The sequence below is a fragment of the Echiichthys vipera genome, assembly GCF_963691815.1.
Source record: "Echiichthys vipera genome assembly, chromosome: X".
Lineage (NCBI taxonomy): Eukaryota > Metazoa > Chordata > Actinopteri > Perciformes > Trachinidae > Echiichthys > Echiichthys vipera.
In genome coordinates, this window is record NC_139825.1 from 30072071 (window position 1) to 30095325 (window position 23255).

Genomic DNA, 23255 nt, shown 5'->3' on the forward strand with positions numbered 1-23255 from the left:
GCAGCTCTGCCTCAACAGTATACTCTTAACACACATCAACAACACATTCACACTGTTTGTGTGCATTTAAATATGTAAATGCTAATGCATGTAAACTGTCTGTGCCTGAGCCAAACAAACTACTCTAATACATTAAAACACATTATTTCCGCAGACCTGCAGCAGAACCTGCCTTCATACATGAGAATGCCCATCTGTGTGTCACTGTGTGTTTCAACCTAAATTGTCAGTCTGGTTGACTGACTTCAGTGACTTGTGAGCAACTTCCCTGCAAAACTCATTTTAATAGAAGCAGAGTTAAAAGGAAGACCTTCCAAGCATATTTGTACCTACCCACAGTCATCCAAATGTTTATTAATTGTTGATTGTTTTATGATTTTCCTGCGGTTTCCTGTGTCTGCAGTCCCTTAAAATCCATTTTTCACAATCTGACAGTAGTTTACTGGGTTGGCTGAGTTCTACATTTCCAATTCCAGGTAACTTACTTTATGACTTGTCATCAAAGTATCTTGTAACACAACATGGTCATCACCAGATTAGCGCTGATGGTGAAGTCAAAAGGGAAATTTCTTAGGAACGCAGTCAGAACGAAAGAAGTCAAAGGGGGTGTAAATAGTTAGTGGTGCCTTGCTTTCATTATTTTGGTGTCTACTTGCATTTTGCTGGACTTGCAAGCAAAGAGCTTAAATGTGTAGCAGAGTATAGTCTGTACAGTTTACAGTCACAGCTTATACATAGCAGCATACCCCAGGGCTGAGGTGTTGTTACTGATACCGGCCTGGCTACAGCTTATAAAGGGCAAGAGGAGAAGCTCTGAAAAAAAGGGTAAAGTGATGCAATATGGTCCAGCCCAGTGGATACAAAATGTAAATGCCCCCATCAAAAATACAAAGAGTAGAATTTCAGTGTTATTTTATATTATAGTAATTTGTTACTTTTAAATAATTAATTCATTTTCTAAAATGTATATAATGTGAAATATCTGGCTTCTATACATAGGATACAAGCATGTGGAAATGTATTTTGTTCTATATAGTTTAATATATGCTCGTGAATGTCTACATATTTCCACAATATTTATATTCAGATTTAAAACAGCATAATCATATACAATCTTAATAAATGATGCACTGGGATTTGTGATGCTTTCACAAATCATCACATGTAATTCATGTTAAGTTACAGAATAACGTCTGACTCACTGCACGCATTCGCGTCTACAATGCAAAATAGTTTTTTAACCAGTTGGGATGTTTTAGCAACATTTAGAGATGGAATACGGTGTTGCTTTTACTATCCTAAGGACAAATGATAAGTCCGCTACTTTTCATTTTAATCACGAGACTTTGCATGAAAATCGGAAAGTACGCACTTTAAATTCATGCTCGCGGGGTTTTCAAAGGCAGTGTAGCAGAAGCAACATTTTAGTGGCGGTGGTTGAATATCACTTACCCGCTCTGAAGGTCAGACAGAACGAAGTAGTCAGGTTCACGGAAAGTGAGTGCACGCTTCCCCGTGCGCTCTGATGATACCAAACCTGCCAGGCACTATCAGAACAAGGGGTCTCGTTTAAAAGGGGGAAAACAACTCTTAAGAGTAACAAGTTTCTCTGTATTTCCACAGACTGCTACGGCGTGTACCACCTCTGGCACTCCGGAGGCTAATTTGTTTTCGTTTTGTCCGTCGAGATGTTGTCACAACTCGGAGCGTCTGCGGTCACCTGTGCCACCACCAATGGCAAAGCGCAAACGGGCTTGTGGGAAATGTAGTTTTTCCTCATATCTTCGCCAGCCTGCTATTTCGAGGCGATTACGTGATGCCTGTTGACTGCATGGAAGTTTTACGAGGCCCCCCAACTTTAGCCAAAGGCTTCCAAGACCAACACGACTAAAAGGAGACAACTTCATATTTAGACGCCTCCCTCGTTCTGCTTCTATATTTTTTCATATTATGACGCATTTAGTTTAGTCCCAATTATGTCTCAGTGTAATGTATCGGTGTTAGGACAGGGTAGCGACCCTGTGCAACACAATGTGATCCACTATATTCGCAATTCTGATCTAATGTAATTAATCTCTAATGTTAAAATATTAGTTGAAGCTGTCTTAGAGAAGTGGTCTGGTGTTTTAGGGGGCGTTCTGATTTTTTTTTTATTTGCTAGATTGCACACATGTTCTTTTTGTTATGCATGCCGGCTGACATTTCACAGCACAAATGAGTATATCTGTGATTGCAAAGCCTATCTAATGTCTGACTGTTGTAATTCTGATGTTGGTCACCCGGTTCTTTGTATGTTTGTGTTTTTGTTTCCCTCTGAAAAGTTCACTGGTAGAGTACACTGACAGAATGAAAGGCGTTCATACATATAAAGAGATTTGAAGGATGGCATTTTATTATATAGTGACTGTTGGAGCATACCGGTAGTACCCAGTATGACAACAAGAGGGAAGCAAAACCAAAAAATATATTAGAAATCAACATTTCATGGCAGAAGACTGAAGGTTCAGTTTATTTCATTGCAGTAAGTTTATTTATCAATGTTACTCCTCCGATAACACTAGACCAACCACTATGACAAGCGACTGCTGCTATACCAGACAATAACATCAACTGTCTTGTACTTTTTAACTCTAGAATTGTAAATGGTTTGCGGTTAATCTTTTTTTCCCCATCTCAATATAAAGTATGCATAAGTTCAAACCAATCCAGGTTAAATGATTTTGATTGTGTCATTGAATGTCTATGGTAGCTCTCTCCCAATTATATTTAAGCATGTCATTGGTACGATTTAACACAAATTCAGAACACTTTAAACATTGAGTCATTCAAAGTTGAGAATGAGAATGAGAATGATTCCACAGGAGGCGGTACGGAGCATGGCTGATATAGTCAGCATTGGAGCCCATTAAGATGTTTTTAGCAAAGAAGCATTAAAAAGAAAGGAAATATCATCCAAATCAGCAGATAAATGGATGAGGTGTGAGGTAAATCATCTCTTTGGCCCCTTCATTAGAGAGCAGTGTCATTCGGATTCTCATCATACTCAGTGAGGTTGCCTTGAATTAAATACATCAAGAAAAAAAACATGATTTCAAAATATTAATACAGCTCTGTTGATGCAATATTGTCAAAATTCAAGCCAATATTTCTGGATAACTTTTCAAGTGACCATAAAAACAAACCAAGGGAGGACTACAAATGTTCCACCCTGTCAATCCATGAGTTTTCTAGAAAATGTGTTTCACATTAAAAGGTTGAACATGCAACATGTTGTGGCAGACTTGTGAAACATTTTATGCAACTGGTAACTCAATGTACACATTCCTGACTGGCTCATCTGTAGGGCTGAGCAACATATCAACATGTATCATCTGTCAACATGTTCTACATTGTGAAACATTATGCACTTTTGTCTGGGCTATTACAATGGAAAAAAAAGCGATGTTAGACATCTCCCAACCTCCCATTTCTGTCCAAAGTGAGAAACTACTAAAAAAAGTTTTTCATTTATATCAAGTCAATTACTGATTTCAGATAATGACCTTCTGGTTTGTTTTACATATTACCAGAAATAATAACGAACTGCTGAAACTGAGGAGTGTTGTAAGAGTAGAGGGACTGCCAATGTCCCCATGTGGACACGGCAGCCTTGTATACATGGATAACAAGCTCAGTCTCCCTAGGAATAATGCTCATAATGGACAATTCTGCAGTGCATAACTTACGTTTTTTAGGTTTAAATAACACTATAACCAGGATGTGGAGGTGGTGGTGGTGGATGGGCATGCAACATATTACAATTTGACACTGGAAGGGGAGTTTGCACCCCATCTCAAGCCAGTCAATGTTGGCTTTCTTTAACATCTACCAATGATGATCAAAATGACAATGAACACAATCCAGGGCTCTGCAGTCATCCAATATCATATTTCTGATAAGTAGGATGAGTTAAGAGCAGGGTTTTGGGTGTGACATTTTGCAGAGGGGGCATGACTCCTATGTGTAGGGTGAGGGGGGATACTGTGGGTGCCACCAGTCCATGAGCTTTACACTGTGTACGGGATCCAACACCACCTGGGTGCCGCCCTGATCCGCCCTCTTCTTCCCCCGCTGGAGCGGTGAGTCCTGGAACACCAGACGAACACGGTGGTGGCGCATGTCTGTGCTAACGTTGATTGTAAACTATGAGAAAGACAGAGACAGACCAATTTAGAAAAGGAGAGGAGTAAGGCTTAAGGAGTAAGCTCAAAGCATGTATGTGAATGCGTTGAGCTATCAATTTCAGGGGTTGTTGCATGCTGGTGTCACCAGTTTTGGGTAAAAACCAAACTGTTTTTGCATGCAGTACATATGTGTTATTCTGTGCCTTTTTTTAAATGATGTATTTGCATACAGGGATCCTCAACAGTTGCATAAATTGAGTCCAACTGGAAAGATGAGACCGTTGTGGAGTCTGGACAATAAGGGGTTTCTGAGCAGTTTACACTAGACAAGTGTCTAATTGCTAAAAAATACAATTCTTTTTTTTTACGATTTGATTTTTGACTATTTTTAGCAATTCTCGAGTGGTAAAAAAAAAATGGTTAAATTGTGCACCAAATCTGTGAAACAAATGGTATCAACTCAAAGACTTCTGCAACAACTTATGAGATATAACAGTTTGTGAATTACCTCAGTCATGTGCAGATTCTATGCCCTTATACACAATAATTACAATTTATCTTTATTAAATTAATTGCTTTTTTTCTCATTTATGACTAGACAAACATGACATAAAGCGCTGAGGTACACCTCAAATTAATCTTCAGTTTCCCAGCTTTCAGATGTTGTATAACTTCTACTTCCACTTCTATGTGGCATCTACTGTGGACCTGCTATCTCCCCCCGACCCCCCTAAAAAAGACAAAAATTAGCCTATGGAAAATAGAGAAGAGTGGAAGAGGTAAAAAGAACAGTCTGTGCTCTCTACTATATGAAATATGAGCCAAAAACCGCTGAAACCCAAGAGTTACTAACCAAGGTCAGTGTCATGCCCATGACCACAGGGGTGAAGATAAAGTTGAGGGTGTTGACCTGAAGCATGTAGCAGTCAGAGTCTGGGTTTGTGTGGACATCTTCGTATTGTCTGGGCATGCACAAGGACTTGGCACAGCCATTCTTACTTTGTCCCTGCTGGAATGGAGAGGATCACAAAAATAAACATGACCGTGGCAAAAATGACAGGCTCTTACTATGTAAGAGGTCATAATATAAGGAAAGAAGTGTAGTTTTTACTTTTACCTGCTTCAGAAACTTGAAGCTGAACTCCCACAATACCTCAGGCCGAGTCCCTGACACCTTTCTGACCCAGGACAGTAAACACTGCAAAAGGAAGCATTAAAATCACATATTATTAACATTTCCACAGGGAAAGGCTAGTTAAAGTTTTTACAGACATGCATACATGTGTTTTTCCTGTTTTTTTGCAAAAAGGAGACTAAATGAATTAATTCACACAACCCAAATGTGTCAAACAGTGTACCATGGAGGTCAAAGCTATCAGTCTAACCAAACACTTAATAAAGGAGCCTTTATGGGGCACCCTGGAAGAGGAGCTAAACAGCTTCTTTGCCAGGTTCGAGACCACCACCACACACCTGCAGTCATTGCCGCCCCGTGGTTCCAGCACTCCATTGCTTTCCCTTCAGGAGCATGAGGTGAGGAGGAACCTGAAAGCAGTGAACCCCAGGAAAGCTGCTGGTCCTGAGAGTATCCCGTAAGAAGTCATTAAGGCATGTGCAGACCAGCTGAGAGGGCTCCTCAGCAAACTATCCAACCTCTCTCTGAAACAGGCCACCGTTCCCACCTGCCTGAAGGCCTCCACCATTGTCCCCATCCCCAAAACACTTGTCATATACAGCCTCAGTGACTACAGACCCATCGCCCTGATGTCTGTAATTATGAAGTGCCTGAGGTATCAGTCTCCCAGCACATCAGAGGCTGCCTCCTCTCCTCCTTCAACCCACACTGAGGATGCCATCGCCCTCACACAACGTTAAGCCACCTGGAGCACAAGAAGAGCTACGTGATGATGCTCTTTGTGGACTACAGCTCAGAGTTTAATACAATCATCAGGGACATTATTTTCGATAAACCGTCTCAGCAGCAGATCCCCCTCCCCACCTGCATCTGGATTCAAGACTTCCTGTCAGGTCGCCCGCAATCTGTAAGACTCGGCCCCCACCACTCCTCCATACTCACACTCAGCACTGGTTCTCGCCCAAGTTGCGTTCTAAGCCCTCTACTGTACGCCCCGTACATCCGAGACTCTCCGATCCACCCAACCAACTGCATTATAAAATATGCAGATACCACCGTGGTCGGACTCATCTGCGTAGGGGACGAAACAGCGTATAGGGCTGAGGTAGCGAAACTGTCAGTCTGGTGCTCAGACAATAACCTGACCCTGAATGTACAAAATAACTTATCGTGGACTTCAGGAAGCAAAAACAGGAACACCCTCCCCTACTCATTAACAGAGAACAGGTGGAAATTGCCACTACCTTCAAATTCCCGGGCACCTACATCTCCGCTGAACTCTCCTGGACATTTAACATCATGACACAGGTGAAGAAGGCTCAGCCGCGGCTACACTTTCTGTGTGTGCTCAGGAATAACAAGCTGGACAAGAAGCTCTATCACTCGTCAGTGGAGAGCGTAATAAGGTTCTGCACGAGCGTGTGGTACTCCTGCAAAGAACAGTAGCTCAGCACCTTAAATAGCAGAGCACCTTTTCTTTTTGAATGTACAGTCTTTGATAATTATTTTTTTTCTATTGTTTATACCTCGTATTTAAAAATGTCTATTGCACAGTTTTTTCACTTTTACATGTCCTCATCTATGTGTGGCATAGTGGTTCTGTGGGAGCACCCTTAATTTTGTTGTACGATACCTTGTGCAATGACAATAAAAGCTATCCCTCTCTCTTTATCATGCAGAGTTCAACTTAGAATGGCTCTATTTGAGCTACCTGCCTCCACGAAGTCTAACATTGGTGGTCGTGGATAGCTTGTCCATCACAAAATTAGTTATCGGAAGGCTTGGTTAGCCCTAAGTTTAGCTATATAATTCATATGCATGGAAAAAGGCAGGTCTCATAATTACAAGCTAATTACTTACAATAAGAGTATAACAGATCATAAAAAAAATAAACTAAAGCTACATATTCATATTAATAAGGTGACTGACTACACATTGGAATTACTGACCTTGGAGTTGAGTAAGGTTGTGGGCGTGGATTTTGGCAGGGCAGGAATTTTTGAGATACGCAAGCTGAATGGCTCATACAAATGGAAAAGGGAGCGAATCACGCGGGCCCGTAAAGAGCACATCCTGTTAATACACTCAGGCTGGAGACGGAGCGGCAGGTCAGTAGCAATCTTGTAGTGCCTGTGAAAGAGAGAGGGAGGGTGAGAAAACATGTTAATTATACAAGGTGTCAGTTTACTACATTACTTTGTTAATTTATTGGACTGCATTCATGACATTTTATCTTGTAATATACACACGGTCCTCAATTTAAGATTAAATCATGAACTTTACATGTAGGTATATTCATTTCTTGGTTAATTTTTTTTCCCTTTTTTAACATAATTTAATACATTAGTAATGTGAAAGCATGGGAGTAAGGGGGGACAGGTTTCATTCCAAACAGCACTTCACTATCTCTGGTTCCTGAAGAGTGATTCAGCAAATTAGCCTTAAGACAGAAGACACCAATCGACCGAAAGTCCCTATCAAAATTGCCTTCAATTCACAGTTTTAAATTGGCATTGAGGAGTAGAGACCTATTTTTATCTGGTTAAACCCAAAATAAGTTGTGCAAAAATATTGGTAGGAAAAAGAGAAGCACTCCTCACTTTCTGCTCACTGTTTATTGCATGCAGTAAGTCAATAAAACCACCTCACCTTCTGTAGAGCCTGGTCCAAAAAGCTGCTGTGCAAGTGACTGTCCAAGCATCCCTACAGATCAGAGCAAATCTGCACACATCCTCGGGCCGAATGTAGGAGGCAAGCATTAACCAAATATCCACTGGATACTCCCCCCCATCACTGCTCTCACTACTTTCTGTAAAGACAACATGCAAACATTGCAGTAAACATTAACAACCTGATAAGTTTTCAAATAATGCTGAATCTGCCATTTTCAACTCATTTATTTATGTGCATACTTTAAACAAACTACAAGTAATACCCTTTCTTCTCTTGTTTTTCTTCTTGCGGGCCACTTTGGTTTCATTTCCCCCATCATCTGTGGGGTCTACGTCATCACTGCTGGACAAAGCATCGGCTGTGACACTCACTGAAGATGACAGAACCTCCTCGACAGCACCCTGAGATGCTTCCAGGCCGCAGAGTAATTTTACTGAAATAGACAGTGTTACGTTAGAACTCCTTGTCCAGACATGGCCAAGTGACCCTGTACTCTCATATCACTAATTTATATAAAGTATCTGACTGTAGATGATCACAAGTTACCTTCTTTTTCAACTGCATTCGCAACAGCCTTTTTTACCCTCCCTGACTTCACAACAGCTGGGTCGGCATCAGCATAATCAGCAACGGTCACTAAGAAAACAGACTCATCAGTATGCTGTTGATACTTCACATTTCTTTAAAACAGAGATGTTTTTTAGGCCAAGGACCCCTTAGATCAGGGGTGTCAAACTGATCAGTGAAGGGCCGCTGTGTTCTTGACTGGTTGGACTGAAAACCTGCAGCCACAGCGGCCCTTTACTAAATCAGTTTGACACATGTGCTTTAGATGAAAGAGATGAAGCAGGGACCACTGCTACAGAGATTGTATTAAATTGAGTTGCATGTTAAATTGGCCTAAACCCTATACACACAGCTGGTTATGGTGTATACAATACTAAGATATTACAATACTCATTATTAACATATTCATATATTTATACATAATATGTTAATGTTAAACTGACATTATGAAGGCACATTGGATCCTTGAAGCTCAATTGTATCTGTGCATGGCTACCTTAGTGAGTGAGCCAGTAAGCCTATCATCAAGGTTGTGTAAATGTATATATTTATCTTTTGCACAAATTATTTCTTAGCTAATAATACGTTGCATTCATGTTAATGCATTTTTTCAAACACTTTTGAAGATAGAAAAAAACGTTGGCAATACTGTCAAACAATTTGGCGGACCCCCTGCAAAACCCCCCGATGAAGATCTCTGCTTTAAAATATATCCACAGAATCGGTAACAACCGTTATCGACAGTATGTTTACTTATTGTACATACAACACTTTAGTCAAATAATACAATTTAGAAGTTGTAACTTTAAGAGGAAACGTTACACGATGCCATTACAGCGGTCTGTGTAGTGCTAACAGTGGGCGTGCTAAGCCTGCTGGCTAATGTAAAAGTCACCTACCTGATTCCGAACAAACGTCTGCGGCCTTAAACTTCAGCCGTTTTCGGTTCCCTTTCTTGGGCATGTCGACACCAATGATCTATGAACGCTTAACGGAACTGTGGGTCCTGCCATGTCTCTTTGGCAAGCTGAGGTAGAGAGAAAGAATGAAAAATGAAAGAGAAATTGAAAAATGTTCCGCCAGGATCTTCAGCCATCATGGAATGACGTAACGTCGCAAGTAACGCGAGAGTATCGTTTTTGTTTTTCTCCCCCTCTGCTGTTTTACTGTCGTTTGTCTGGCATTGCGAACATTTTCTCGCGACTAAATTTGTAGAAAAGTGGGTATATCCAGAGGTGGATTAATGCACAGCCTGGCCTAGGCTGCAGCCGGGGTCCCAGGTTATTTTTTAAATGTATTACACTGGGGGGGAAAAGACTCCTATTAGGGGAAACATTTAAAAAATAAGTCGCTGATTGAATAGATATGGGACACATTTACCCAATCATGTGGCTGGGTTCATAAGTTTTGTTGTCAAATGATACCTCACTCACTGTTACTAGACAGTATAGAGGCAAAATGTCAGAAAGGAAATGTGATAGCAGAGCACGAAAAAGAAAAGTGACTAAAATGACTGCGAAAATTCCTAAATTGACAGGATTTTTCAAGGTTGCGGACTCTTCTTCTGTTCTAGCGGGGGGGGGGGGGGGGGTCTGATAAAGCATGATTAATAATGTGGGGGGCCCAAACAAACAGTAGCCTAGGACCATGACCACCTTAATCCGCCACTGGGTATATCCTATTTGTTTCAGCTGCACATTCACTTCTCACTCAACAGTAACGTCAGAAGTAGTCTACACATAGGCTACTTTGTCACTCTGCCTTTTAAAGGTTTCTTAATACCATTAAAGCTGCCCAGATAGGTAGACTTAGATAACAACGGAATACATTGGCAGAAATTATCACACCCAAGAGTCACAATGCTAAAAAAAGATTTACAGTGCTGTATTCAGTGACCTATGTAGCCTAAGTATTTTTGTGAAAGTGTTGCAGGCCACAGCATCCCAGAATAGTTGTTGACAACATTGTTGGCAAGGCCTTGAAAACTCCCAGATCCAATTCCTATAAAACTACAGACCAGAAACAGATCTGATCTTCTGAGAAATCTTTGCTGCAATTTATAAGACAAAAAAAAGCAGAGTTGATGCTTCAACCTCGGGTGTTGTGGCAATTCCAGTTGCCTTGAGAAATTAGCAAATAAATCTGTTTGTATACTGTAAGAAGTTCAGAGTTATTTATACAGCTGGGTCTGAGCTCCTACACCATGGGCTAGGTTCAGAGGTCTGACCTCGAACTTAGGGTAACACATAGCATATAGGTTGGACAAGATGATCAGGTTACCATGACAGAGGCTCATAATGAAAGGAAAAACTGAACCCACATTATCAATCCGATGCATTGTTTTCATGACAAAGCCAATCACTGCACATGTGCACTTGACTGTTCCGTGGCTGAGGCTTTACCATGTAGTGTGTGTAATTTAATAATTTCCTTGGTCAGCTGACAGGAAAATGCATTAATCACAAACATATATGAACACATTTTTCAAACAGAATGATGAATTCACACAACATCAGGCAATGAGAGATTACTCCCTGACAATGAAGTAGTCAGCACAGTAATTGTCTCTTTTACAACTTTAAAGATGGATCAGGGGAAATTCCAAGAGAAATCATCATCATTTTCACTGTCTGCTACTCCAGTACTGTACAGTATAATATCTATATGACCACTATTCATGGTCACAGCCCTCACTTCTTGGAAAAATTAATTTCAACTTGAAGGAAGTCAATTTACTGTGGTTCACTCCAGATAACGCAGTTGTTTCACCTTATCATCACTGTTTTTATCATAACGTGAACTATTCTCGTTGAAACTCATCCAACATTTACTGCACCAAATAGGCCAGCCCTTAAAATGAAATCTCACTTGCAATCAGCCCTTTGGCCATTTGGCCTAAAACTGTGATAAACTCCAGACACAAAATAACTCTCTGAACTCCACAAAACCATTTATATCCCTTTACCTAAATGCCAAACATAACCCTTTGTAATTAAAAGAAAACACATATCACACAATCAAACTGCACTTAATTATACTACCTTACTCCAGAAGCAAATATTGCATTTTCTATACATTTTTTTGATACCTTCAGATTGAAATGAAGAATAAAAATATATAATCAACAAATGAATGATGATGTATTGGATAAGTATACGCCTATATTGATAATGTGAATAAATTTACAAGCTTTCCAGCAGTATATAAAGTAATAAAATAAGCCCAACCTTTGCAAGCTGCACCATTGAAATAATGGATTGTACATAATGCATCAGTAATTATGATTTAATTATATTTATTACTCTGTAATTGACCATTTTGCAAGAGTTCTTTTACTTTTGTGCTTTAAGTATATTTTGATGGTAAAACTTTTGTACTTAAGTGAAATAGGCAATTTTTATGGGTTTTGAAAATAGACTACATAATATATATACTTTATCCGACATGCTCTCTGGTTTCATTTATTTTGCCTTATAGGTAAACAACTTGTTCTTCCGTGACACTTTATCTTTCCATGAAAATCAGATTTATGTATTTTTTAAAGTTGATATTAATGCATGATGTTATTATTTTAACAAAGTATTACTTTACACCAGCCAACCCCCTGTGCTGAACTCTGGACTCAAGACAGTAAATACAAATCTGATCATAATGTGGTCAGTCATAAGTGTGCTCTTTAATCATCACTATCCCAGCTATGAATCATTTTCACCGTAGAAAGAACTGAGATGTCATCCAGTCACAACTTCATTGTTAAATGGTTTTTAAACTTACAGTTCTAACTTTCAAAACAGTGAGCTAAGAGCTATTCCCTAAAGTATTGTAGCCTAATCCCTTCCACCACAGCAACTTGCTTATAAAAACATTAAGGTTACAATCATGCCTCATGTTAAATCAAGGAACAAGTACCCTGATCTTTTAACGTTTAACAGGTATATTGTTCACACTTTCAAACGTATTTTGATGTCTGGCTTTGCATCTTATGCTAAAAACACCTGCCTTGCCTACTCCCAGTAATGCAGGCAGTTAATTGTCTTCGCTGTATCAGATCATGTGATAATCACGGCAAAGTCCTGAACACTGCAACAAGAAACCGGTAGCCCTTGATCCCTGGCACAGTCTATGGTTGAACACAAAACAATTTAGTCAGTTAGCCACTCAGAACAATGCGCAGCCAAAAAAGTGAGATGCCTGTTAACATTTATAATCTTAAACTTCATGCCAGATCCTACAGGGTGCGCTGCTCAACACTCCACTGTGGCTGGTTCAGCTGATACCGCTAGAGCGCGCATCGTGTCTCGGGAGCTGCTGTAGGCCATGAACGCGCTTAGTGGTGCTGATGTGAAAAGTTTAATCGCATTTTTCCAGCTAAGGGTAAAGTCTGCGCGAACTAGATGAAAAAACATGAGCAAGTGCAGAGTTTATTCCAGAATACGCGTGTGTGGTGCAAAACGCTTATAGGCTGAACGCTGGGAGAGTTGGTCCCTTATTTTCAGAGCTGTGGTAGTGGCAACTGCAGATTCCCCTGTGTATGTGTGTGTGTGTGTGTGTGTGTGTGTGTGTGTGTGTGTGTGTGTGTGTGTGTGTGTGTGTATGAGCGTGCGTGCGTGCATGCGGGAGGAGGAGTGAGCATCGGTTCGGTGGCAGTGTGGAGAGATGGAAGGCGGATGCAGATAAGACTCGCTCTCACCGTCCCCAAGACTAAGGACGCAGATTAAACGTTTGCTCTCGGATATTTCTCTGCTGGTTTGTTCCTTAATTTTTCATTCCCAGTGTGCTATGGTCTTCGTCGTGCTGGCGGGCACCACCCCTCCAAACATATACCCGTCTATCTCTGAGCTGTCAATCATATCACGCCGGGATTTCTACATGTGAGTGCATGACGCGCCGGGCAGGGCGGATCTGCTCACGGGGTGAAAAAACGGCTGTTAATATGGATGAAAGGTCAACCATCTTCTCATCATTTCGATTACTCTGATTAGGTAAGGCGATATAAAGCTTAAGGATGCACGTTTGATGAACGGGAAATAGGTATGGGAGTAAGACGCATAACTACGGTTGCGCTGGCTGCTCGTTGCTACGGGGCGTTAATATGCCCTCTTATCAGTTATTGTAAGTCTGTTTTATCAGGCTTGTAACCCATATATTTCCTCCCTTGTTAATCCCGACAGCGACACTGTCCTATAGCGTTGCTCCGTCCACAGAGCGGGTAAGATGATGTGCGAAGTGATGCCGACCATCAACGAGGGAGACTCGACTGGTCCTCCCAGAGGCACCGGCGTCGTCCCTAACGGCTCGGACCAGGAGGCCAACTTTGAGCAGCTGATGGTCAACATGCTGGACGAGAGGGACAAACTGCTGGAGTCCCTCAGAGAGACTCAGGAGACCCTCATTCAGTCTCAGACCAAGCTGCAGGGGGCGCTGCACGAGAGGGACGTGCTCCAGCGGCAGATCAACGCCGCGCTGCCTCAGGTGAGGAGCAGTTGGCATCCGGGTGTGCGTGTGTGTGGGGCGGGGGGAAATCAAGGCGGACCCTGCCTTTTTTCATCTTGATTCCCCGTCTTGAAATGATCCATTTCGAAATCGGGACCGTAATTTTAGAAAGTACTTCAGTTTTGTGCTTTATGTGTTGTGTTGTGTATTATGTTTGCTAGTAGTCAGTTTTCAACACAAATCTGCAAATATGGGGCCTTGTAATGTTCTACTATACAAAAAAAACACACACACATTACACAGAACTGGGGGGCTATTAGGGTCTGACCACCTTCATTTTGCCTTAGGGATAACTAGCAGATTTATGAGGCTATGGTGGTACTGGCCTGCTGATTTGGAGAAAATGTAATGACACTATTCCTCGATAATAGTACCTGTGGGTTGAAAAGTGGCAACAAACAAGTCCCACTGTTACAGCTGGACGTGAAAGAGTTGAATATATGACCTGGATTCCTCCAGGTTATAAACCTCCATTGGGGAACTCCTCTCACCACGAGAATGAGTTTGAAGATGATGGGGCACATGTCTAGTAGGGAGAAAGGTAATGGTGGAAAAGTTGGATAGGAGGTTGATAGGGTTTTTTTTACTCGCTAGAAGAATGTTGACTGTGACCGTTAGAAATCTTGGAGGTTATTGAGAGCCCTGCTGGTCAGAGGAATCCCCCCCATCATCATCATCATCATCATCATCATCATCAAGATCTCGATTGAAACAGCCTCACCCCTGTATGCGGTGACTTGCCAATGAAAGGAGCTGATGGTGAACTGGGGGCTTCTTCAACGTTTGTGTGTGTAATTGTGCAGCAGCCACTGAGAATAACGACAACGAAGCCTCAGCACATAAAGCTGTATTACCCTCTGACCCTCTGGTCTAAATGTGTGGCATGATGTCACAGTACAGTGTCTGTGTATATGTGTTTGCGTGTGAGTGTATCTCTGATCAAGGGAGATAACTATGCTGCCTCAGCCTCACTGCAGCCTCTTGTGAAAGAAACATGGCCGCTTGCTAGTGTACATGGCCCTGGGCTGCTTGCTTCCACACATGCATACTGTGTGTGTGTGTGTGTGTGTGTGTGTGTGTGTGTGTGTGTGTGTGTGTGTGTGTGTGTGTGTGTGTGTGTGTGTGTGTGTGTTGTGGTCGTGTGTGTCAGTGAGAGAGAGGAGAGAGTAGGAAGAGGCTTCCATGCTTGTTTTCTAATCCTGCTTGGTTCAGCGTAATGTTTTATTCTAGCAATAATACAAGTATTAGTTATTCAGTCATAGACCTCAGGGACATTATGCAGACATTATGACTGGCACATGCACGCACATGCATAAGCTGTCTCCTGCTCTCTCTCTCTCTCTCTCTCTCTCTCTCTCTCTCTCTCTCTCCTTCTCTCTCTCTCTCTCTCTCTCTCTCTCTCTCTCTCTCTCTCTCTCTCTCTCTCTCTCTCTCTCTTGAAACACTACACACACTCATGCACAAAACACAGCAGTGGTCATTTCCACACCAGCAACAGAGCGGAGAAATGATAAACCAACAGCGGGTGAAGCAAGACTGAGAAATGAGAAAATCTCAGTCGCAATTGATTTCTACTCAGTTTTTGTCTGCTCAACTGAAGAAGAATGAGGATAGTCCGGTCCAGATGCATCACTGAAAATTGCAGTCACGATCAGGGGGGAGCACGTAGAAGAAAAAACATGCTGTATCTGATATCTCAAGTTTTAATACGACAAAGCGATTTTGTAAGAGTTGGTGATGCTGGTGACCCCACCATCCTATATGTGTCAGTGGTAATTAGGCTAATTCATAGCTGCGCTCAACATGACCACAGTTGGTGTGTTTATGCCCTCGACAACAATATCACAGCTTTCTGTTTGCTCTTGCCGCCTGTCTTGTGTAGCCCTCCAGTCAGCGGTGTCTACAATTGTGTTGCCGGCTATGCAAGATGTATTTTTCTGTGTGTTTGTGTGTGTGTGTGTGTGTGTGTGTGTGTGTGTGTGTTCAGTTCTCTCTGTTCCCAAAGTGTAGACTGATGTATGAGTGTTGGCAGGGCAAGGCAGCTTTTTATGCCCAAGTCTAACCACTCTTCTCTTTCCGTTTACCAAACAAACATTTGTCATGTTCACCAATAAGGTCAATGTGTGTGTGTGTGTGTGTGTGTGTGTGTGTGTGTGTGTGTGTGTGTGTGTGTGTGTGTGAGTGCGTGTGTGCGTGTGTGTGTGTGTGAGCATGCTTGTGTGTGTGTGTGTATGTGTGTGTGTGTGTGTGTGTGTGTGTGTGTGTGTGTGTGTGTGTGTGTGTGTGTGTATGTGTGCGTGTGTGTATTTGTGTTTTGTTTTGTTATGTCTTCTGTAGATTCCCTGACTCCATGGAACTGGTCTGACCCAGAACTGTCAGATCTATGTACACACTCAAACACACGCACACACAAAAGTAAAAACTGAGTGAGCGATTCAAAATTCAATGCTCTTCAATGTCGTCATTGTTAAAAATACATAAAATCCACATCACCTTGGCATTAGTGCTCAAATTTATGTTTGCCTCAGCAGTGTCGTAAAAATGGAACGACGTTGCCATTTTACACCACACACACACACACACACAAACACACACACACTCACAAGGATGGATATGGTCATTAGCTACAGAGAATAGAGTTACAGATTAACATGTCAGCCCATTACAGTGCAAAATGCTTCTAATACAGCCCTCAGAGATGGGTTTGCCCATAGACAAATTAGGTTTTAAACACACACATCCATACGCATGCTTGCACACACACCAATGCTTATGCAGTACACACACACACTCACACACACACCCATAGCGCCTGCTCCTCTTCTGTGTGAGAGAAACTGTTCCAATGCTGTCAAGTAGAATGTGTTGTAAGGCGAGCATGTGTGTGTGTGTGTGTGTGTGTGTGTGTGTGTGTGTGTGTGTGTGTGTGTGTGTGTGTGTGTGTATGTGTGTGTGTGTATGTGTGTGTATGTAACGCAGAGACAGAGAGCAGGCTATGTGTCAACCAAAGCAGGTCACTGTTCCTCTTCCATCACTATATTTCTGTGGAATATACATCTATATTGTCACTTATTTCTATTATCAAGTATCTATTGTTAAGGCTTGGAAATCTACCATTATTACAGGGTAACTTTGGGTTACTTAACGTAACCTCGGTTCTTTGATAACAGAGTGAGGTGTTTCACTATGGGAATCGCCTTGGTGTGACCAACTATGGAAGCTCCAATGACACAACGTCAGGTCAAACTGTGCAGGGGTCACGGCCCCTCATACTACCACAGATGACCGGCCCTTCCTTAATCATTCAACACTGGTTTCTTTCCGTGTCTATGCAAGGAGGGAAATTATGGTGAAACACCTCACTCTGTTATCAAAGAACCGAGGTTACGTTAAGTAACCCAAAGTTCTTTTTCTAACTTTGTTCGGTGTTTGACTATGGGAGATATAGACGCCTCCCGGATTGCATCCAATCTCCCGAAGCCATAATAAAGCAGAGCTGGAAAGTTACTATCACAGGGACCCTGGCGTGTTAGCCCTTAGCACCGCCTGTGCCAAAGAAGGTCCAGTGACATCCAGCCTGTAAAACTTCACAAAAGTGTGAGGCGTAGCCCAGCTTGCCCAGCACAAATGTCCCCTACAGACACTCCTCTGAATAAGGCCCAGGAAGTGGCCACACCTCTTGTAGAGTGAGCCCTCAACCCCTGGGGTGGCTGCAAATCACTCACACGCTTTGCTGTGGTCAAAGCTAAGAGCAACACTGTTTTGAGAGAAACAAACTTCATCTCCACCGCCTCTATGGGCTCAAATGGGTGATGAGAGAGGGCATCCAACACAACTGTAATAAAGGAACAAAGGAACCAGGGGCCTGGAAACTGGAAGCTTGCAGCGCGCACCTTTCATGAAACGACCAACTAAAGGATGCTGCCCCACCGGCTTATCTCCGAAGCCCACATGACAAGCTGAGATGGCTGCTAGGTATACTTTAATTGTAGAGAAGGCCTTCCCCTTATCTACTTATTCCTGCAGGAAACACAACAGGTCAACCACGAGCACTGAAAAGGAATGGTGTGTTTAGAGACGCACCATTCGTCAAAAACCCGCCACTTACTACTGTAAAGAGAGCGAGTGGACGGGGCCCTTGCACTCTGAATGGTGTCAATGACCTGTGCAGGCAGGCCTGCAATGTTAAGGTTCCACCTCTCACGGGCCAAGCCCAAAGAGCTATGCGATCTGGGTGAGGGTGTGCCTGGGACAGAAGGTCCCTGCGTATGGGGAGAGACCATGGCTCGCCCACTAGTAGCTGAATTATTTCCGCTACCCAATGCCTGGACGACCATCGTGGTGCTATCAGCATTAGCGACAAGCCCTGCTCCCTCACCCTGGCTAGCATGGGGGAGATCAGGCTGAGTGGGGGGGGATGCATAGAGCAGCCCTCTCGGCCACGGGTGGGCCAGAGCGTCCACACCCAGAGGTGCATTTACGTCCGACAGGGAGAAAAACAGTGGATATTGAGCGTTTTCCTGCGAGGCGAAGAGATCTACGGCTGCCTGGCCGTATTTCTGCCAGAGCTGCTCTACCACCTGTGGGTGGAGAGTCCATTCTACGTACAGGGGGTTCCCTCGGGACGGAAGATCTGCACCCCTGTTCAACACGCCCGGAACATGGGTTGCTCGAAGGGACAGGAACCTGGTGCTGCTCCACAGTATGATCTCCCGAGCTAACTTGTGCAGCTTCAGAGAGCGAGTGCCGCCCTGACGGTTGATGTATGCCACAACCGTGAGGTTGCCGGTTTTCACCAAGACATGGCGGCCTTGGGCAAATTGGTGAAAATACTTCAGTGCAAAAAACACCGCCCAAAGCTCCAGGAGATTTATGTGAGCTCGAGCCAGCCTCGGGCTCCATGTGCCATTCACTGCCCTACCCAGCATGGTCGCACCCCATCCTGATAGGGGCGCGTCCGTCGCCATGGTTAGTCTCGACGACACCGCCTCCAGTGGAACACCCGATGCTAGCGCCGTCGAGTCCCTCCACGGGCGGAGAGCCGCCACACACGCCAGCGTCACTTTCATCCTGTGGCTGAGGTGATGGCCTCATCACCAGAAGCCCCAAATGTACAACAGATATTGTTGAAGCCATGAGACCGAGCAGGCGCAGGCACATCCTGAACGACACTACTTTGCCCCGCTGAAAGAGGGAGAGACACTGCGAGATAGACGCTAACCTCCCTTCTGACAGTGTGACTTGGCTCTTTGCCCAGTTTATATTGAACCCCATATCCACGAGATGATTTATCACCGTAGCGGAATCTTTGACTGCCTGCTCTCGAGAGTGAGAGCATATTAGATAGTCGTCTATGTACGAAAATATTCTGATGCCGCTGTTCCGTAACGGAGACAGAGCCGCCCCCACACACTTGCTGAACACACTCGGGGCTAATGACAGCCCGAACGGGATTGCTTGGTATTCGTAGGTTTTGCCCTGATAAGCAAACCTGAGAAACTTCCTGTGTGCGGGATAAATGGCTATGTGAAAATACGCGTCCGAGAGATCGATCGTTACAAACCAGTCTCCCTGGCGAATAGATGGACAAAGCACCCTGTTTGTCAACATCCTGAATGTGTATTTTCGTAGGTGTCTGTTTAACACACGGAGATCTAGAATGGGACGGAGGGATGAGCTCCCCTTCTTCGGAATGAGGAAGTAACGGGAGTAAAACCCTCGCTGAGCCTCCGCGCTCAGGGCCGTTCTGATGGCTTGTTTGTGTAACAGGGACGTTATTTCGTCCTCTAGGACACGTGCTGAGTCTCCCCTGGCCATTGAAACTAACACACCATTGAATCTGGGTGGTTTCATGGCAAACTGAAGCCTGTACCCTTGTGAGATAGTGGACAGGACCCATGGGTGAACTGCGCATGCGCACCAGCGGTCTGCGCGGACGGGAAGTGGGCCCCTGTAGTCGCACTGCAGTGACGTTACGCCCGGCAGCCGGAGGGAGATTTCTCCCTCTTGAGGAGTGCGAGCTCCCCCTGCGGGGATTAAAAGGCCTTGACAGTCTTTTGTTTTTGTTTTGTTTTGGGGAAAGCACTTCGCCCTTAGCTGTGGGCCTGGCTGCGAAAGTGCATGTTTTAATTTGGAACACTGTTGGTGACACCGTGTTACTCGTTGCCCCTGAGTCTCTTCCCCATGAACATGAGGGAAGAGAAAATGAGAGACCACACCTGGAGAACTGGAACCTACCAGGGTCTCTGAACAACAAACTGCAGGGCTTTGTTGCACCTCCCTTGCCCTCCTCCTTTTTGCAGGAGGGGGAGAGGGAGAAGCAGGAAGCGTTAGGCTGGACGCTCCTTCTTGCCGTCCCCGGGGTGCGTCATAGCCCGCCCTTGGAACAGAGGGGGCGTTAGGGATTTGTTTCCGGGGCAGGCAGAGGTCAAAGGCTTCACCTTCTTGTTTTCTGAGGGTGCTAGTTTCCCTCATCTTTTCCAGAGCTGGACCAAAAAGATCTTTGTTGGGGTCGTATGCTGCGTCCACAACCTCTGCCTTCTGTGCATCACTCAAGCCTGAGTGGTTCAGCCACACGGCTCTCTCACCTGAGACTGCCAGTCCCATAACACGATCACAGCCTTGTACTGCGCCATGTGAGGATTGCAGGATAAGGTCATTCACTACACAGATCTCATCCCAGAGGGCTGGGTTAGGTGCCCCACCATCCAGCTGCTGGCCCATTTCCTCCAGGATTTCCGCCTGGTACGCAGACAGCAAGGTCATAGCATTCAGAGAGCACACTGACTGCGCTGCATACCTGTACATCCTCTAAAAGGTGGAGGCGGTGAGGCGCTCCATTACTTACTTACTTACTTACTGGGCAGAGAGATGCTAGATGAAGCTGAGAGAGAGAGCGACGGTTAAGGTGGAGGTGATAAGCCACTGAAGGCTCCAACACTGGGGGTTGGCCAGCCCCAGAGCCCCCATTCCATGGATCTCTAGCTTAGAGTAGCCTTTGGTGGGGAGCTTACTCTTAAAAGGACTGGACCAGTACCTGCTCATTTCTTTCATGCAGACAGGCACTGCTGGCAGGAGCTGCTTTGATGGCGGTTGGGCTGGTGGGAGCCTCTTACCGTCATATAAGTCTCTCTCTGCCCCCTCAGCGTCCTGGGCTGCAGGCCACTGAATCCCTAATTTGGATGTGGCCCGTCTGCAGAACTCGTACAGGTTGCCGTCCACTGTGGGAACAGCGTTGGACGCACTGGGGGGTCTGGACTGTTGAACAGGAAAGGTGGAGTCGTCCTCCTCCTCTTCCATTTCGTCCAAGCCGAGGATGTCAGAGTTGGCGTCGCCCTCTGCGTCCTCACAGCCTGGTCCCACTTCGAGGAGCTCCTCGAAAAGCGGAGGCATGACCGGGGATTCAGCGTCCATCATGTCCGCCCAGCTCGTTGTGGCTCGCGGCAGATGGGAGCTGGTTGTGGCTCCTGACAGACAGTGGTCCTGGTTGTTGGACACAGCCACTCTCAGCCTCCTTTCCAATACTTTCTCCGGCATTGACGCACAGTTGGAGCATGACTGGGGGTCAGCCAAAGATGCCTGAGCGTGTTTAGCGCCCATGCAGCATATGCACATCGGGTGAGGGTCCCTGCCCGATATAGACACCCCGTATGACGCAGGGCACATGCGGGATGCAGCCTCCTTAGTCTTCGATTCCGACCCTTTGGCGGGGGTAGTAGCCGAAGACACGGTGCCTGGAAAGGGGGATATTGTATAAATATTCAGCTGTACAAGCCGCGTCGTAACACGGTGGCCTGTCGGTCGGTTGCGCTAGCAGACGGGGTTTAGCCCGAGCTACCTGCGTACCGTAAGAGTAAGCTCGTCGTAACACGTTAGCTTAACTTTCGGTATTCGGCTCAGCTAACAAGCTAATGCTAACTGAGACCGGTCTGCTCGCCGTAGCGCGTTAGCCGGCGGGTATTCTATCGTTACACTGTCACAAACCGCTCCGGTAAACAAATACAAAGCAGCTTAAGGAGCAGTTCACCTTAACGCGGTCACTGCTCGAACTAACCTGTGTAACGGCAAGTAAACTTCTTACAAAGTACTTGCTCAGCAAATCCAGACTTACGCCAGGAACTGCGTTCGACGACGCTATCCTTTACGGTTCATCTATGAACACTTGAGCAGATATCCAAGCTAGCCTAGATAAGCTGAGGGAGCTTACCAAGATTCTTCACGGGAAGAAAGCGAGAATGATTTAGGAAGGGCCGGTCATCTGTGGTAGTATGAGGGGGCGTGACCCCTGCACAGTTTGACCTGTCACAGACAGACGTTGTGTCATTGGAGCTTCCATAGTTGGTCAAACCAAGGCGATTCCCATAGTGAAACACCGAACGAAGTTAGAAAAAGAACTTCAGTGATAGTAGCATGCCTATTAGCTATTGACTTTTATTACTACTAACTGTTTTTGATGAATTATATAGTATCCCCTTGTTGATTAGAGCACAGAGCCTCCCTAAAAGAAAAACACAAATTATCCTTTTTCAATTGTCTGTTGAGGTACAGATTAAACTTGTCAGACCCGGGCAGGAATAAGGACTCAGATGTGGAGGTACGCAGATCAAACTGGTATTTATTCTTAAAATCCAAGACGTGAGGCCCTGAGCCAATATAACACTGAACAACAGGAGGAAAAACAATTATCAAAGTTAACAAACAAATCACAAAAACAAAGAAAAACAGGGTGAACAAAAGAAGAAGAAGGATTCCTTTATTTGTCCCGCAATGGGGAGATTCAATTTTCACTCTATTTTTTCATTTTACACACACACAGGCCCGAAATACACACACAGGACCTATATACATGCAACTAATGGAGAGATGTTTGAGCGAGGGGGCTGCCAGTGACCGGCGCCCCAAGCAGTTGGGGGTTCTCCAGCCACAAGTCCTACTGCTGCCCCAAAAAGAGCATTCAAAAAATCAAAGTCAGACTTGACAGGAAAGAAAGGGGAATACAAAAACCTGAGCGAGGATACTTGGATCTCAAGATGTGAACAAGGCTGTGGAAACGGGCTAGAAACATTCGGAATAACAGATGAAATATTCTGGCCACGAGACAGGGGAAGACACGGACTATATACACATGAAGGGAGGGGGACCACAGGTGGAAACAATCAAGGATCAGGGGATGACGTCAGACCGGGGACACAAGAGGAAGGGCAAGTGACCTGAAACGAGAGGAG

The 23255-nt window shown here is 44.4% G+C and overlaps 3 protein-coding genes across 6 annotated transcripts in view; 1 reads left to right on the plus strand and 2 right to left on the minus strand.

Annotated features, from left to right (window-relative positions):
* Window positions 1-1660, minus strand: part of tfeb (transcription factor EB) — a 49505-nt gene extending 47845 nt beyond the window's left edge. For all 3 annotated transcript variants that reach the window (XM_083939828.1, XM_083939829.1, XM_083939825.1), the window contains exon 1: window positions 1453-1660. The gene's annotated coding sequence lies outside the window, so the exon portion shown is untranslated. The remainder of the gene's footprint in view (window positions 1-1452) is intronic.
* A 732-nt stretch (window positions 1661-2392) lies between these two features.
* On the minus strand, window positions 2393-9625 carry tmem183a (transmembrane protein 183A). 2 transcript variants are annotated; one of them, XM_083938403.1, is made up of 8 exons: window positions 9438-9625; window positions 8518-8607; window positions 8234-8404; window positions 7948-8107; window positions 7248-7428; window positions 5281-5361; window positions 5017-5169; window positions 2393-4182 (listed from the first exon to the last, which is right to left on the minus strand). In XM_083938403.1, the coding sequence occupies exons 1-8, from the start codon at window positions 9499-9501 to the stop codon at window positions 3997-3999; spliced, it is 1086 nt and encodes a 361-aa protein (XP_083794529.1). In that variant the 5' UTR covers window positions 9502-9625; the 3' UTR covers window positions 2393-3996. The 2 variants fall into 2 exon arrangements, with proteins under 2 accessions (XP_083794529.1, XP_083794528.1); XM_083938402.1 differs by having other exon boundaries at window positions 5017-5172.
* Window positions 9626-13460: 3835 nt separating this feature from the next.
* ppfia4 (PTPRF interacting protein alpha 4) overlaps window positions 13461-23255 on the plus strand; it is a 71279-nt gene continuing 61484 nt past the window's right edge. Inside the window, exons 1-2 of the mRNA XM_083939352.1 lie at window positions 13461-13520; window positions 13710-14010. Coding sequence (XP_083795478.1) covers window positions 13753-14010 — 258 coding nt within the window. The 5' untranslated portion in view covers window positions 13461-13520; window positions 13710-13752. The remainder of the gene's footprint in view (window positions 13521-13709; window positions 14011-23255) is intronic.